General features: G+C 40.8%; 1 protein-coding gene across 22 annotated transcripts in view; it reads right to left on the bottom strand.

The window, feature by feature from the left end:
• Nucleotides 1-15911: 15911 nt before the first annotated feature.
• The window catches only part of DLG1 (discs large MAGUK scaffold protein 1), a 348066-nt gene continuing 345451 nt past the window's right edge, over nt 15912-18526 (bottom strand). For 20 of the 22 annotated variants that reach the window (XM_069727207.1, XM_069727208.1, XM_069727203.1 and 17 more), the window contains one exon: nt 15914-17522. In XM_069727207.1, the coding sequence (XP_069583308.1) occupies nt 17416-17522 (107 nt within the window). In that variant the 3' untranslated portion in view covers nt 15914-17415. Of the gene's footprint in view, nt 17523-18526 lie in introns of all 22 variants that reach the window. The other 2 variants (XM_069727218.1, XM_069727219.1) reach the window with 1 other exon arrangement.

Here is an 18526-nt window from a genome sequence, read left to right as displayed (position 1 = left end):
GAGGGCTTATTTTTTGCGGGACGAGTTGTACTTTTGAACGACATCATTGGTTTCAGCATGTCGTGTACTAGAAAACGGCAAAAAAATTCCAAGTGCGGTGAAATTGCAAAAAAAGTGCAATCCCACACTGGTTTTTTGTTTGGCTTTTTTGCTAGGTTCACTAAATGCTAAAACTGACGTGACATTATGATTCTCCAGGTCAGTACGAGTTCATAGACACCTAACATGACTAGGTTATTTTTTTATCTAAGTGGTGAAAAAAAATTCCAAACTTTGCTAAAAAAAAAAAAGAAAAAAAATTGCGCCATTTTCCGATACTCATAGCGTCTCCATTTTTCGTGATCTGGGGTCGGTTAAGGGCTTATTTTTTGCGTGCCGTGATGACGTTTTTATTGATAGCATTTTGGTGCAGATACGTTCTTTTGATTGCCCGTTATTGCATTTTAATGCAATGTCGCGGCGACCTAAAAAACGTAATTCTGGCGTTTCGAATTTTTTTCTCGCTACGCCGTTTAGCGATCAGGTTAATGCTTTTTTTTAATTGATAGATCGGGCGATTCTGAGCCCGGCGATACCAAATATGTGTAGATTTGATTTTTTTTTAATTGATTTATTTTGATTGGGGCGAAAGGGGGGTGATTTAAACTTTTATATTTTTTTTATTTTGTTCACATTTTTTTTAACTTTTTTTTTTTTTTTTACTTTTGCCATGCTTCAATAGCCTCCATGGGAGGCTAGAAGCAGGCACAACGCGATCGGCTCTGCTACATAGCAGCGATCTGCTGATCGCTGCTATGTAGCAGAAATGGAGGTGTGCTGTGAGCGCCGACCACAGGGTGGCGATCACAGCCACCGGTCATCAGTAACCATAGAGGTCTCAAGGACCTCTATGGTTACAATGGAGACGCATCGCCGACCCCCGATCATGTGACGGGGGTCGGCGATGACGTCATTTCCAGCCGCCCGGCCGGATGCGGTAGTTAAATGCCGCTGTCTGCGATTGACAGCGGCATTTAACTAGTTAATAGGTGCGGGCAGATCGCGATTCTGCCCGCACCTATTGCGGGCACATGTCAGCTGTTCAAAACAGCTGACATGTCCCGACTTTGATGCGGGCTCACCGCGGAGCCCTGCATCAAAGCAGGGGATCTGACCTCGGACGTACTATCCCGTCCCAGGACAGATAGGGGTTAAAGGAAACCTATCAGCAGGATTGTGCACAGTAACCTACACACAGTGTCAGGTCGGCACCTTTATACTGAATAAATGATACCTTGGTTGATGAAATCTGTCTTGTGGTTGTTTCTTAAGCTTTATTTTCAGTTTTGTGTTAATGATATGCTCGTGCCCTAAGGTGGGGCTGGGGTATGTGGTGCACTGATTATTCATAATGCAGACTGCTGACAGGTCACTGAGCCCTCACTGACCTGCCCCCTAGTTTGCATAATGAATACCAGCATATACTGAATGAAAAAAACGCTTCTGCATGCAGGCAGGTGCCAGCTGTGCCACCTCCGCTGCAGCATAATCGCATGTTTACTGTGCACTTAATCCCTTTTGCTTATTTGAGAAAAAAAAATTAAATTTGAAAATGGCAAGCGCCGCGCCTGCACAGTAGCAGATATCGGTTGTGTATATATCTACTCTATCTACTCTATTCTAACCTATTCTATACTGTACGTGACAGATCATTTGCCGGCTTTTAATCTAAAATATATATATATATATATATATATATATATATATATACAGTGGGGCAAAAAAGTATTTAGTCAGTCAGCAATAGTGCAAGTTCCTCCACTTAAAAAGATGAGAGGCGTCTGTAATTTACATCATAGGTAGACCTCAACTATGGGAGACAAACTGAGAAAAAAAAATCCAGAAAATCACATTGTCTGTTTTTTTAACATTTTATTTGCATATTATGGTGGAAAATAAGTATTTGGTCAGAAACAAAATTTCATCTCAATACTTTGTAATATATCCTTTGTTGTCAATAACAGAGGTCAAACGATTTCTGTAAGTCTTCACAAGGTTGCCACACACTGTTGTTGGTATGTTGGCCCATTCCTCCATGCAGATCTCCTCTAGAGCAGTGATGTTTTTGGCTTTTCGCTTGGCAACACGGACTTTCAACTCCCTCCAAAGGTTTTCTATAGGGTTGAGATCTGGAGACTGGCTAGGCCACTCCAGGACCTTGAAATGCTTCTTACGAAGCCACTCCTTCGTTGCCCTGGTGGTGTGCTTTGGATCATTGTCATGTTGAAAGACCCAGCCACGTTTCATCTTCAATGCCCTTGCTGATGGAAGGAGGTTTGCACTCAAAATCTCACGATACATGGCCCCATTCATTATTTCATGTACCCGGATCAGTCGTCCTGGCCCCTTTGCAGAGAAACAGCCCCAAAGCATGATGTTTCCACCACCATGCTTTACAGTAGGTATGGTGTTTGATGGATGCAACTCAGTATTCTTTTTCCTCCAAACACGACAAGTTGTGTTTCTACCAAACAGTTCCAGTTTGGTTTCATCAGACCATAGGACATTCTCCCAAAACTCCTCTGGATCATCCAAATGCTCTCTAGCAAACTTCAGATGGGCCCGGACATGTACTGGCTTAAGCAGTGGGACACGTCTGGCACTGCAGGATCTGAGTCCATGGTGGCGTAGTGTGTTACTTATGGTAGGCCTTGTTACATTGGTCCCAGCTCTCTGCAGTTCATTCACTAGGTCCCCCCGCGTGGTTCTGGGATTTTTGCTCACCGTTCTTGTGATCATTCTGACCCCACGGGGTGGGATTTTGCGTGGAGCCCCAGATCGAGGGAGATTATCAGTGGTCTTGTATGTCTTCCATTTTCTAATTATTGCTCCCACTGTTGATTTCTTCACTCCAAGCTGGTTGGCTATTGCAGATTCAGTCTTCCCAGCCTGGTGCAGGGCTACAATTTTGTTTCTGGTGTCCTTTGACAGCTCTTTGGTCTTCACCGTAGTGGAGTTTGGAGTCAGACTGTTTGAGGGTGTGCACAGGTGTCTTTTTATACTGATAACAAGTTTAAACAGGTGCCATTACTACAGGTAATGAGTGGAGGAAAGAGGAGACTCTTAAAGAAGAAGTTACAGGTCTGTGAGAGCCAGAAATCTTGATTGTTTGTTTCTGACCAAATACTTATTTTCCACCATAATATGCAAATAAAATGATAAAAAAACAGACAATGTGATTTTCTGGATTTTTTTTTCTCAGTTTGTCTCCCATAGTTGAGGTCTACCTATGATGTAAATTACAGACGCCTCTCATCTTTTTAAGTGGTGGAACTTGCACTATTGCTGACTGACTAAATACTTTTTTGCCCCACTGTATATATATATATATATATATATATATATATACACAGTCATGGCCAAAAGTATTGACACCCCTGCAATTCTGTCAGATAATACTCAGTTTCTTCCTGAAAATGATTGCAAACACAAATTCTTTGGTATTATTATCTTCATTTAATTTGTCTTAAGTGAAAAAACACAAAAGAGAATGAAGCAAAAAGCAAAACATTGATCATTTCACACAAAACTCCAAAAATGGGCCAGACAAAAGTATTGGCACCCTTAGCCTAATACTTGGTTGCACAACCTTTAGCCAAAATAACTGCGACCAACCGCTTCCGGTAACCATCAATGAGTTTCTTACAATGCTCTGCTGGAATTTTAGACCATTCTTCTTTGGCAAACTGCTCCAGGTCCCTGATATTTGAAGGGTGCCTTCTCCAAACTGCCATTTTTAGATCTCTCCACAGGTGTTCTATGGGATTCAGGTCTGGACTCATTGCTGGCCACCTTAGAAGTATCCAGTGCTTTCTCTCAAACCATTTTCTAGTGCTTTTTGAAGTGTGTTTTGGGTCATTGTCCTGCTGGAAGACCCATGACCTCTGAGGGAGACCCAGCTCTCTCACACTGGGCCCTACATTATGCTGCAAAATTTGTTGGTAGTCTTCAGACTTCATAATGCCATGCACACGGTCAAGCAGTCCAGTGCCAGAGGCAGCAAAGCAACCCCAAAACATCAGGGAACCTCCGCCATGTTTGACTGTAGGGACCGTGTTCTTTTCTTTGAATGTCTCTTTTTTTCTCCTGTAAACTCAATGTTGATGCCTTTGCCCAAAAAGCTCTACTTTTGTCTCATCTGACCAGAAAACATTCTTCCAAAACGTTTTAGGCTTTTTCAGGTAAGTTTTGGCAAACTCCAGCCTGGCTTTTTATGTCTCGAGGTAAGAAGTGGGGTCTTCCTGGGTCTCCTACCATACAGTCCCTTTTCATTCAGACGCCGATGGATAGTACGGGTTGACACTGTTGTACCCTCGGACTGCAGGGCAGCTTGAACTTGTTTGGATGTTAGTCGAGGTTCTTTATCTAACATCCGCACAATCTTGCGTTGAAATCTCTTGTCAATTTTTCTTTTCCGTCCACATCTAGGGAGGTTAGCCACAGTACCATGGGCTTTAAACTTCTTGATGACACTGCGCACGGTAGACACAGGAACATTCAGGTCTTTGGAGATGGACTTGAAGCCTTGAGATTGCTCATGCTTCCTCACAATTTGGTTTCTCAAGTCCTCAGACAGTTCTTTGCTCTTCTTTCTTTTCTCCATGCTCAATGTGGTACACACAAGGACAGAGGTTGAGTCAACTTTAATCCATGTCAACTGGCTGCAAGTGTGATTTAGTTATTGCCAACACCTGTTAGGTGCCACAGGTAAGTTACAGGTGCTGTTAATTACACAAATTAGAGAAGCATCACATGATTTTTCCAACAGTGCCAATACTTTTGTCCACCCCCTTTTTTATGTTTGGTGTGGAATTATATCCAATTTGGCTTTAGGACACTTCTTTTTGTGTTTTTTCATTTAAGACAAATTAAATGAAGATAATAATAACAAAGAATTTGGGTTTGCAATCATTTTCAGGAAGAAACTGAGTATTATCTGACAGAATTGCAGGGGTGTCAATACTTTTGGCCATGACTGTATATATATATATATATTTTGAAGAATATTTGGTTTTAAAACGATGTGTACAGTTGTGTATTAGAATGCGATTTTAACATGAGCTTTTTACATAGAGAGGACTGCTGTATATAAAAGCTCATGTTAAAATCGCATTGCATATGGATGTCATACGGTTACTAGATGCGAGGAAATCGCATCCTCGCATTGCAAACGGATTACATACGGATCACTGTTCAGGGAACATTTGTGAGATTCTCGGCTGTGAAAATCGGACCGAGTTTTTATACGTTAAGTGTGACTCCAGCCTAACAGTGATTAAAAGACATTAGTGATGTTAGACTGCTATTATTTTGAACATAGCTGGACACGGAGAACCATTTTATCATATCGATGCAAGACAACTGTTGACCATATACATTGCTCAAAAAAATAAAGGGAACACTAAAATCCTAGATATCACTGAATTAAATATTCCAGTTGTAAATCTTTATTCATTACAAAGTGGAATGTGTTGAGAACAATAAAACCTAAAAATGATCAACGTAAATCATAACTAATATCCTACGGAGGTCTGTAGTTGGAATGATGCTCAAAATCAAAGTGGAAAATGAAGTTACAGGCGGATCCAAATTCAGTGGAAATGTCTCAAGACAAGGAAATTGTCACGGGGCTACCGGGACAGAGGTTCCAGAGAACCGAAGCGCTTTGGGCCTCGTTCACACACAGTGAACAGAAGCTCTTCTGTATTCTGACCTGGCTGCTTTGGGCCAGCAGTGCAGGAGTTAACCTTATTGCTGAATAAAAGAGAAAAAATAACATATGGACGGCACTGCCCCAACTAAATCCATAATCTTCAGGAAAGCCGGTACTAAAAAGCTATATCATGTCAGCAACAGCCATGACGAAAAAGATATCGGGTGCAAAACCATAAATAACATATGTGTCCCAGGTAGCAAAAGAAAAAAGCAGGATGCACTCATCAATCTTCAAAGTAGCAAATTTTATTGAGTCTTCACAATTAAAACTTCATGGCTGGGGGAGAAGAAAAGGAGCTCGTGCGAGTAGGGGAGACGACGGCCGTTTCGCGCGGTCCTTGCGCTTCAACGGGTCTGCATGAGTGAGGGCAGAATGGTGGATGGGATATGGTGGCCAATAAGCCCACCCCCAACATAAACCCGCCCACATACCTACAACCTCACTCATGTCAAGAAATACAAACTAAAAACATGCACTCGGGTGACATCCGAGTGCAGCCTGAATAAAAACAAGATAAGTTATATACTATTAATCCACATAAATTATGTTTAGGGAAAGAAGAAAAGTTTTTTACAAAAAACAGCAGCAATATAAACAATTGTGAGATATCCTACAGTCGGTATTTTAAGCATTATGCAAAAAAAGATTTTTTTATGCAAATTTTATTTTTTTTAAATATAAATATATGCAACACAATAACTCACTCTTTAAAATAAAGAGCCTTCACAGAAAAATGGACATATCTATCCTATCATTGAATCCTAATGGTCCCACAGCATTGGTTCGCATAATCCATTTGGCTTCCTGCCTCAGAAGGAGATTGTCCCAATTACCTCCCCTGGCCGGAGCATTCACTCGTTCAATTCCTGCAAATGTAAGTACAGCGGCGTTACCTCCATGTACATCTTTGATATGTGAAATCAGCCTAGGGACACCTTTCCCGGTAATTATCGACCTGCAATGTTCACGAAATCTGATATATAGGGAACAAATAGTTTTCCCTATATAAAACAACTTGCAGGGACAAAAAATAACAGACATCGTGATCGGTTTTGCAGGTTATAAAATCTTTTACACAATGATCTATGCCTCCCATATGCAGTAACCGCTCCGTGTTATGCTGACTACAAAATGAACAATGTCCACATTTAAAATTTCCCTTGGGGATACTGGAATTTAGCCAATTCTTATTATTGTTAGGAACAATTCTATTTCTGACTAATTTATCTCTCAGACGTATACTGCGTTTATTAGCGATTAAGGGACCTTTTGTGGCTATATCAGCTATGTCTTTATAGCGCTCCAACAAGTGCCAATTTTTCCTGATAGAGGAACGAATATGACTGTCCATTGTGCTAAAACGGAAACAAAAAGTGAATTTCTTCTCTTTATTTTTACCCGTATCATTAGCACTATTACTGCATATTAACCCTGTATTTCCACCCTCCATGACTCTATTTCGGGCTGACTGAATCAATTTTGCAGGGTACCCCCTTTGTTTAAATCTCTTTTCCATCTCCAAAGATTGTCTAGAAAAACCCTCATCAGTGTTTTTCGCTCTCCTAACTCTGAGGAATTGACTATAGGGTAATGCATTTTTTACATGTCTAGGGTGGTAGCTGTTAAAGTGTAACATAGCATTTGTGGCTACTAGTTTCTGATACAGAGAGGTACAGATAACTCCTTCCTTTATTTCAACAAATATGTCTAAAAAAACCAATGACTGCCCTCCAAATACAGATGTAAATGTCATATTCATGTCATTATTTTTGTTCAAAAAAAGCACAAAGTCATTGAATAGTGCTTCTGTACCATCCCATATGATCACTATGTCATCGATATATCTAGCAAATAATTTGATGTGTTTCAAAAAACAATTTCTGTCAGAATAGATATACCTTTCTTCGAAAAAAGCCAAGTATAAGTTAGCGAATGTGCATGCAGCTGGCGTGCCCATCGCTGTACCAACTACTTGTATAAACCATTTGTCCAAAAAAGTGAAAGCATTATGAGATAAGATAAAATTTAATCCATCACATACAAAATCAATGAAATGTGCACTATTACCTGTAGAGCCCAATATTTGTCTAATGGCGTCAACCCCCTTGTCATGAGGGATATTTGTATAAAGACTTTCCACGTCTATTGACGCCAAAGAAAAACCTTGTTGCCACTGAAAATTGCGTATGTTACTCAAAAAGGCTTTTGTATCTTTTAAATAAGACGGTACGTCTTTAAGCAATGGGCACAATAACCAATCTATGTACTGGGACAAAGGCTCAGTTAATGAGCCTGTCCCAGAAACAATTGGTCGCCCAGGAGGGTGGTCTATAGATTTGTGGACCTTTGGGTTACAGTACCAATGTGCCTTAATAGGGTAATCAGGCAGCAGTTTTTCTGCGAGATCACTCCTCGTTCTACCTGTTTCCGCAAAAAAGTCATCAACTCGATTTTATGTTTATGCGTAGGGTCACCGGACAAAGGTTTATATATTTTATCATCTGACAATTGTTTTGAGGCTTCCGATATATACATTATTCTAGGGAGCAAAACAATTTTACCCCCCTTATCAGCAGGTCTTATTATTGTATCATCCCATTTTTTTATTTCTTCCATAGCTTTACTTTCTGCCGCTGTAAGATTGGAGGGGGCATTATTGTATATAAGAGCCTCAATATCTCTAGTTACCTGTGCTTCGAATAAATCGATCATGTTCCCCGGTGAAATCGATGGCATATACTTAGATGGTACACCTCCAATAAAAGGTTTCACATGTGCAATATCTTTATCATCAGGCATGTGAGGGCTATCAGATATACCCAACAGTAATTCTGCATCTTCTCTCATATCTGCTAATGCCCCCATACCTGCCATAAACCCCAATGGGCCAATCTGACATGGTGTCTCACCTTCTGGGACCGCTACAGACTGCGATTGATTTATAAATGCTTTATGGAGATGGATTTTCCTTATAGACTTAAACAGATCAATTTTAAATTCTATTAGGTCAAACTCTTCTGGAATGCTATAATTTAAGCCCTTAGACAACAAAGAAAGGTGTGCTTCAGTCAATTCATGTGCAGTAAGATTGAGAACCGCTTCTTCTTTAGAAACCGCTAATAATGCTGTGTCCAAGCTACATGTTTCCGTTTCTGGGGACGACCCACTGCGTTTCTTTCTTCTCCCCCTCCTGATTTTTCGCCTAAAGGGAGTAATATCTCTGTGTTGCTAGGTGTTTCTGCCGGTAATTGTTCACAGGAGCTCGTTGAGGCTGCAGCCCCTTCACTAAAACTGGAATCAGATTCTGTTGTTATATAGTCTCGTTTTTCTCCCGGATTTTTCTATTTAAAGAAACGTTTCTTCCTCTGTCTGCTTTTATTATTTGTTCCCATAGAGGCATCTTCATATCTCATATTTCGTTTGCCCCAAGAAAAAATATGTCCTGTTTCAAAGTCCATTTTGTCACGAATAAATTTGTCCTTTTTCCTTTGTTTTATATCCGCTTGCATCGGGATTAATCTGCTGTCCAATTTTTTGTTAAAGTTATTCCATTGACTAGCTGTCAATCTTTGTTTTAATTCTTCCTTAGCTTTATTAAGTTCTGTGTTTACAACTTCATAATTGCATAAATTGGTTCTTAGTACCAAATCCAATAAATCTTTAGAACATTTAAGCATAATGATCTCCCATTCCTTGCTGAAGGAAACGTTATCGCTGAACTGTGACTTATGTTTCCATACCCTCAGTCCTCGTGGAACTCTGCCACTGTCCACGTAAGATTTAAGGGAGTTGTTAGTCCAGAATAATCTTATTTCTCTCTCCGCCAGATTAGTTAATTTATGCTCTAATGATTTAGTACTTAACGAATGTATTTCTTCCTCCTGCTCGCACTCCTTAAAGTAATTTTCAAAGTCCTCCCGGCCTGCTTGTAAGCCTGAACTAGGCTGCATGGCTGTTAGGTCCATTTGCTCCATGCTGCAAATAGCTGAAAATAGCTGAAAAACCGGTTTCCAAACACCTGTTTGTATCAATGTAATTAGGCGTTTTTTTCAATGGAATATAGTCCGATGTGCTCCGGCCAATAGAAAAAAAGAATATAAAAAATGAATAAAAGAGAAAAAATAGCATATGGACGGCACTGCCCCAACTAAATCCATAATCTTCAGGAAAGCCAGTACTAAAAAGCTATATCATGTCAGCAACAGCCATGGCGAAAAAGATATTGGGTGCAAAACCATAAATAACATATGTGTCCCAGGTAGTAAAAGAAAAAAGCAGGATGCACTCACCAATCTTCAAAGTAGCAAATTTTATTGAGTCTTCACAATTAAAACTTCATGGCCGGGGGAGAAGAAAAGGAGCTCATGCGAGCAGGGGAGACGACGGCCGTTTCGCGCGGTCCTTGCGCTTCAACGGGTCTGCATGAGTGAGGGCAGAGTGATGGATGAGATATGGTGGCCAATAAGCCCACCCCCAACATAAACCCGCCCACATACCTACAACCTCACTCATGTCAAGAAATACAAACTAAAAATATGCACTCGGGTGACATGCAGTATACGTCTGAGAGATAAATTAGTCAGAAATAGAATTGTTCCTAACAATAATAAGAATTGGCTAAATTCCAGTATCCCCAAGGGAAATTTTAAATGTGGACATTGTTCATTTTGTAGTCAGCATAACACGGAGCGGTTACTGCATATGGATAGATCACTGTGTAAAAGATTTTATAACCTGCAAAACCGATCACGTTGTCTATGTTATTTTTTGTCCCTGCAAGTTGTTTTATATAGGGAAAACTATTCGTTCCCTATATATCAGATTTCGTGAACATTGCAGGTCGATAATTACCGGGAAAGGTGTCCCTAGGCTGATTTCACATATCAAAGATGTACATGGAGGTAACGCCGCTGTACTTACATTTGCAGGAATTGAACGAGTGAATGCTCCGGCCAGGGGAGGTAATTGGGACAATCTCCTTCTGAGGAAGGAAGCCAAATGGATTATGCGAACCAACGCTGTGGGACCATTAGGATTCAATGATAGGATAGATATGTCCATTTTTCTGTGAAGGCTCTTTATTTTAAAGAGTGAGTTATTGTGTTGCATATATTTATATTAAAAAAAAAAAAAAATTTTGCATAAAAAAATCTTTTTTGCATAATGCTTAAAATACCGACTGTAGGATATCTCACAATTGTTTATATTGCTGCTGTTTTTTGTAAAAAACTTTTCTTCTTTCCCTAAACATAATTTATGTGGATTAATAGTATATAACTTATCTTGTTTTTATTCAGGCTGCACTCGGATGTCACCCGAGTGCATGTTTTTAGTTTGTATTTCTTGACATGAGTGAGGTTGTAGGCATGTGGGCGGGTTTATGTTGGGGGTGGGCTTATTGGCCACCATATCCCATCCACCACTCTGCCCTCACTCATGCAGACCCGTTGAAGTGCAAGGACCGCGCGAAACGGCCGTCGTCTCCCCTGCTCGCACGAGCTCCTTTTCTTTTCCCCCAGCCATGAAGTTTTAATTGTGAAGACTCAATAAAATTTGCTACTTTGAAGATTGGTGAGTGCATCCTGCTTTTTTCTTTTGCAACCTTATTGCTGAGTTGCTGTGTGCTGGGTCTCTCAGCTGAAGTGGATTTTTGTAATCTCCTGCTCTTTATAGACCAGAGGTGTCAAACTGCATTCCTCGAGGGCTGCAAACAGGTCATGTTTTCAGGATTTCCTTGTGTTGCATAGGTGATAATTTAATCACCTGCACAGAATGATTCCATCACCTGTGCAATACTAAGGAAATCCTGAAAACATGACCTGTTTGCAGCCCTCGAGGAATGCAGTTTGACACCTCTGTTATAGACCCAGCCTAGTGTCAGTGATCAGTTCTGCTGCCTGGCTTGGAGGTTGAAGGAGCGTAGTATTTGGAGCTTGGAGGTTTATTACAGAGATTGGTGTCTGCTGTTTTGGTTGCATGTTAAACCTGTTTCCCTTCCTAGTTTTCGCCTTCTCTTCCCTTCTATGTGTACCCTCTGTGGTTGTGTGAGTTTGAGACTTTTAGTTACCTTGTCTGTATACCCTGTTTATTGTTGTGTTAATACACTGGTGCAGTTCTCCCTGGGGGTAGAGGGGGCCACTGATAGAGCCTGCACAGGAGACAGGGATACGCTGGCGGTTCAGGCCTCCTAACCATTAGAGGTACCCCTGAGATAAGGGAAAGTCAGGGCCCCATTATAGTGGCAGGGACAGGTGCAGGTCCCAGTATGCCATCCTGCCCCTTTATCGCCATTAACGGCGTGACAGAAATGATGCGCAGAAGTGTGTGTGGCCTCCACTTTCCTGTATAACCTCCCTAAAACGCCTGGGCATGCTCCTGATGAGGCAGCGGATGGTCTCCTGAGAAATCTTCTCCCAGACCTGGACTAAAGCATTCGTCAACTCCTGGACAGTCTGTGGTGCAATGTGACGTTGGTGGATGGTGCGAGACATGATGTCCCGAGACCTGATGTCCCAGATGTGTTCAATCGGATTCAGGTCTGGGGAACGGGCGGGCCAGTCCATAGCTTCAATGCCTTCATCTTGCAGGAACTGCTGACACACTTTAGCCACATGAGGTCTGGCATTGTCCTGCATTAGGAAAAACCCAGGGCCAACCGCACCAGCATATGGTCTCACAAGGGGTCTGAGGATCTAATCTCGGTACTTAATGGCAGTCAGATAACCTCTGGCGAGCACATGGAGGGCTGTGCAGCCCTCCGAAGAAATGCCACCCCACACCATTACTGACCCACTGCCAAACCGGTCATGCTGAAGGATGTTGCAGGTAGCAGATCGCTCTCTACGGCATCTCCAGACTGTCACGTGTGCTCAGTGTGAACCTGCTTTCATCTGTGAAGAGCACAGGGCGCCAGTAGCGAATTTGTCAATGCAAGTGTTCTGTGGCAAATGCCAAGCTTCCTGCACGGTGTTAGGCCATCTGTGGACATCGGGCACTCAGACCATCCTCATGGAGTCGGTTTCTAACCATTTGTGCAGAAAAAGCACATTTGTGGCCTGCTGTGAGTTATTTTGCAGGGCTGACAGTGCTCCTCCTTGCACAAAGGCTGAGATAGCAGTCCTGTTGCTGGGTTGATGCCCTCCCACGGCCGCCTCCATGTCTCCTGGTGTACTGGCCTGTCTCCTGGTAGCATCTGCAGCCTCTGGACACTACGCTGACAGACACAGCAAACCTTGCCACAGCTCGCATTGATGTGCCATCCTGGATGAGCTGCACTACCTGAGCCACTCGTGTGGGTTATAGAGTCTGTCTCATGCTACCATGAGTGTGAAAGCACAACCAACATTGAAAAGTGACCAAAACATCAGCCAGAAAGCATTGGTACTGAGATGTGGTCTGTTGTCCTCACCTGCAGAACTACTCCTGCATTGAGTGTGTCTTGATAATTGCCAATAATTTCCATCTGTTGTCTATTCCATTTGCACAACAGCATGTAAAATTGATTGTCAAACAGTGTTGCTTCCAAAGTGGACAGTTTGATTTCACAGAATTTTCATATACTAGGAGTTATATTCTGTTTAAACGTTCCCTTTATTTTTTTTTGAGCAGTGTATAAAGAAAAACCTTGAATCTATATAAATGAGGCTGCAACTGCAAAGCGAACTGGCCAATTTCAGGGTATTAATCCACATTATTCCTTGGTTAGTGCTACCCCATGAGTTTGCTTGTCATCTACTCACCAGTGCTAACAGTAAAATATTTTGCATTCTACAGACATGAAACACAAAGCAGGATAACTGGAAAACAATTTGGAAGAGTGGTGAACTAGCTGGGAAAAGTTCCTCCTTGGAAGCTAAGGCGGATGTTTCCAGTATGGTATGATTTGGTGGACTTAAGCTTACAAGTCCCACAACAAGATATTAGTGCAGTAAAGGCCCCCATACACATTAGGTAACAATGGCCGAACCCCCCTCTAATGGCTTATGGTCTAATCTGTATGTGAGCCTCGTGACTCAGACCCAATGGATGAAAGAGATAAGGATCCAGCATATGTAATTTCAGACTGCAGATCTTTTTGTTCTCGGTGAGATAAGCTGCCACCAGGATGATTGAAGAGCACTCGTTGAAATGTGTATTAATGGGCTGGGAGAGTGATCACATCGACTTGTTCTGAGGGTCTCGGAAGCACGCAGGGAGCCCCTCCCTGCGCGATGCTTCTCTATGCTACCGGAACGCTGCGATCTTGTTTGATCACAAAAACCAAAAATCAATAACACCTATAGGTCAAGGGAAGTCAAAAATATAATGTAAAATTCCTTTAGAGATTACAGATAAAACATATCTTTATTCAATGTATAAAACAATGAAAAACAACCACTATCAAACAACAGACAACCGCACTCTCTAAATTAACCCTATCACGGACCCTATATTGTACTACCTAGCAGCGGAGGTTGGCACCCTAAAACACAATCGAGATTGGCGCCCCTGCTCACCGTCGACTGCCCCTAGGTCTCCTGTTGTTGCCCTGGTTAAAGTGTAACATTTGGGCTACCAATTACTCAACAGGAAATAAATAGACAGAAATATGATACAGTCCATCTTGGCTATTGCTCTGCAAAAAGGCCAAATTTGTGACAGAGACACAGACATAAAAAGTGCAAATTAGTGCTAAAGTGAACAAATATCCTTGCTATGCTGCTCCCTGCTATTATCAATCCTGCCTGACTGTGGTGGTAGGCACCCTAATGTTCAGCGGATATGGCGCCCCCACTCCACGACAGCTATCCCTCAGATGCCCTATGGGTAGCTATATAGGCAGGAGTAATACACAGATGGACTGTATCATATTTCTGTCTGTCTATTTCTTGTTGAGTAATTGGTAGCCCAAGTGTTACACTTTAACCAGGGCAACAACAGGAGACCTAGGGGCAGTTGACGGTGAGCGGGGGGCACCAATCTCGATTGTGTTTTAGGGTGCCAACCTCCGCTGCTATATAGTACAATATAGGGTCCATGATAGGGTTAATTTAGAGAGCACGGTTGTCTGTTGTGTTTGATTGTGGTTGTTTTTCATGGTTTTATACATTGAATAAAGATATGTTTTATCTGTAATCGCTAAAGGAATTTTAGGTCATTTGCTTATATTTTTGATCTTGTTTGATCGCAGTGTTCCGGGGGTTAAAGTGCCTGGAGCGGTCTGTGACTGCTCCTGGCACTTAGTCCCGGGTGTAAGCTGTGATAATCAGCTGACACCCGGCCGTGCTCACACCCCCCCCCCCCCCCGTAAGTGCGGCTGATCGCGTATGATGTACCATCCCGTCCATGGGAATTAAGTCCCAGGTCACATGGATGGGATAGTACGTCCGATAGCAGAAAGGGGTTAAAGCGGTTTTCCCACAAACAAAAGTACATTTTCATCAATAGATTTTGGAATAATAATTTCCACAAATGGATGTGTTTAAATAAAATGTTCCTGTGCTGAGATAATCTTATAAATGTGCCCCTGCTGTGTACTGTGTAATGGCTGTGTCTGATCGTACAGGAACACGGTCTGATCATACCACATACAGGGGAGAAAAAGAAAAAAAAAAAAAAAAAGTGTACAGACGCAGGGGATCACAAATGGTTCTTTCTTTCTTTGAAGTAAAACATTGTTTAAAAACAGGCAGGGAAATGTTTTACCTCACAAAAAGAATCATCTGTGATCCAATGCTGTCCTGTCTGTATACTCTGTAGCCGAATCAGATCTCATACTTTGCACTGACGAGGGCCAATAGCCCGAAACAGTGTCTGAAAAATTGAGATTCTGCTTTGGCTTTTATCCCAAGTCATATTGCAAGACTCAAAGGGTTGATTGTGACTTGTAGGATCGCTACTTTCAACAGGTGGCGCTATATAGAGTTCGAGTCGTCTTTCTCTCTGAAGAGGCAATTTGCATACTGGTGTAAAGGGATTCCGGTGAAACAAAAAAAAATCATGCAGTATTGTCTACATTGGTCTATATGCCTTACTGTAGTGCATAATTAAGTCAGTCACTATGACAATTAGTCCAGACAAAAGATCAAGGCTCTACTTCTGAGGCCATTTGTACGAAATGCAAGGAAATAAAAAGCTTTAAAAGAATTTATGAAATTATGACACATTTCACACATGTAACATTGTTCAATAAAATTTTTATTAGCTGTTCTCCTCTTTCTGACAAATGGAATGAAGAATGCTGCCTGTTCATTACCAACTAGAATCATTTAGTAAGTGTATAATGAGGCTTTCAGAAGCATATACATTTTTGTAAAAACAAATCCAAAAAACTAGCAATGGATAATAAGTACCAAACAATGTACTTGTTCAAGACCATAACTTTCATTGAGATTCCCACCTATTAAAAGAAGAACCCGGCGTGAATCTAAACACAGATTGTCATGAACATGGTACATGCAGCTTATAGTGTAAATGCACATAAAAACTCAGGACCATTAGAGGTGAAATTCCACACAGGGTAAACACATGCACATTACATAAAAATAACACACCAGGGACTCTTCAGAAGAGAGGAGAACACGCCTAGGTTTAATAAAGCAGCTAACCTTCCTTAACCCAGCATCAATTAACACAGCCACCAAAGTCTTGTTCATATTTCGTGCGAAAAGAAGTTACGATATAATTCATACTTCTCAAAAAAAAACAATTGGAGGTGATAAGAGAAAAATATATATATATTTTATATTCATATATGCATGTGTGCAAGAAAAGTACTTCCATAGTTAGAGTTTAAAGAAAGTTTAATATTTTATTATAACAAAATAGGCAGTTATTGTGGGTAAAATATTAAAAATCTGTCCTCTAAGAATAAACAGCATTAAGTCTATGAATCCAATTCTCCAAGTGAGATGAAAAGATAATGTGTTCTCGTGTAGTGTTTCTATGCAAGACCAGACCTTCAAGAGGCTATGTTAATTACCTGAAGTTTTACTCTTCATAAAGGTGATCTTTAAATAAAAAACCAACACATTCAGACTGTTAAATTATGTTACATGTACAAGATTAACCGAGTTAAAGTAAAATTCCCAGCAAGAATAATGGGATTAAAAAAATAAAATTTTATTACAATGTACGGTTTTAGGTTATTCCTTCCATTGCAAAACTATTTATAGTAATGCTGCAGCAATAGATTTCTAAATGAAAACCTCTGCTCATGTAGAGAACCATATCAAGTCAAAACAGTATAGAGAGAATGAAATGCATAGGCCAAACCATGCTATTAAAAGCGAAATTGTGCAAAGATGCTCACAATATAGTTAAGACCACTTATTTCATTTATTTTATTTTTCTTTATCTGAAAATTGTCTATAAAGCTTTTTTCGTAAAATGCATTTGTCATTTTCCCTTAAACATTAAGGAAATTTGCCACTTATTTAGTTTTTATGTTTTAACCTTTAATAACTGGTCCGGCCGTTCCACCTTAAAAAAAAAAACCCAACAAAACAACAAAATTGGGACATAATTAAAATGAGTTAAAATATGACAATGTAAAAGGTGGAAGGAACGGCAGCAAATAAGTGGCGCGAACAGTGCCAAAAGAAATGGAGCCTGTTCGGTTGGGAGAAGGTATTGTGTGTATGTACGGGCAGTGATGGGGACTCATTAGTTCATTTCATGTCTCATAATTTCTCTTTTGCAGGTACCCAGATAAAAGTGCTGGACTGTTCTTCTATGATCTGTTTCACATGATTGTAAATTTCCTCTAGTGTGTCTCCTTGAACAATCGCTAAAACAAAAAAACAAAAATATAAATTAACAAAACAGTTGATAAAAGGGAATTACGGTAGTCACATTAGTCTGAGGGCAGCAAAACATGGTGACAGAGGTCCAAATTCCAGGGATGTGTCAATCACTGGGCTTCTTGTTGCAGCTCTGCTAGTCCTCTCAATGGGGGAGTTCTTTCTAAGCCGATAATGCACTATTGCGTTATACAGATTTCTACTCAATAGTCGAGGAACAAGACAGCTGGAGCTCATGTATATCAAGGGATACATAGCAGGAGATTATGATTGAGAGTAAGTACTAGCAGAGCTGCAGCAGCTTAAAAAGTGTTTTATTAAAATGTCAGCAAGAAGCTCAGTAAGTGACATCACTGGAATTACAGTCTCTGTCTTTATATTACTTAAAAACTTACAACAGATGCTATATAAAACGGGCATTTTCTCGATCAAACATTAAAAGGATGTGTCCAATAATAGACATCCCCTGATTAAATGCATATAGTAAAGAAAAACAAAACAAATATAAACATACTAGTTGGCCCGTGCAAAAATTTTGCACATTAGTTGTCGGGGGTGCAGGCAATTTCAGGAAAATCAAGTTGGTCCAATGAAAATTTATTTAATGAGATGAACACATTTTATATATATGTATACATACATACATACATAAATAAACACACACACACACAATACTGACCAAAGGACACACCTTCTCATTTAAAGATTTTTCTGTATTTTCATGACTATGAAAATTGTACATTCACACTGAAGGCATTAAAACTAACAATCTTGAAAGAGTTCCCAGAGATGTGTTGGCCCTTTTGCCTTCACTCTGCGGTCCAGCTCACCCCAAACCATCTCGATTGGGTTCAGGTCTGGTGACTGTGGAGACCAGGTCATCTGGCGTAGCACCCCATCACTCTCCTTCTTGGTCAAATAGCCCTTACACAGCCTGGAGGTGTGTTTGGGATCATTGTCCTGTTGAAAAATAAATGATGGTCCAAAGCAT

This window comes from Ranitomeya imitator, chromosome 5 (assembly GCF_032444005.1).
Source record: "Ranitomeya imitator isolate aRanImi1 chromosome 5, aRanImi1.pri, whole genome shotgun sequence".
In the NCBI taxonomy this organism is placed as follows: domain Eukaryota; kingdom Metazoa; phylum Chordata; class Amphibia; order Anura; family Dendrobatidae; genus Ranitomeya; species Ranitomeya imitator.
This window is presented reverse-complemented; position numbering and strand designations above follow the sequence as displayed.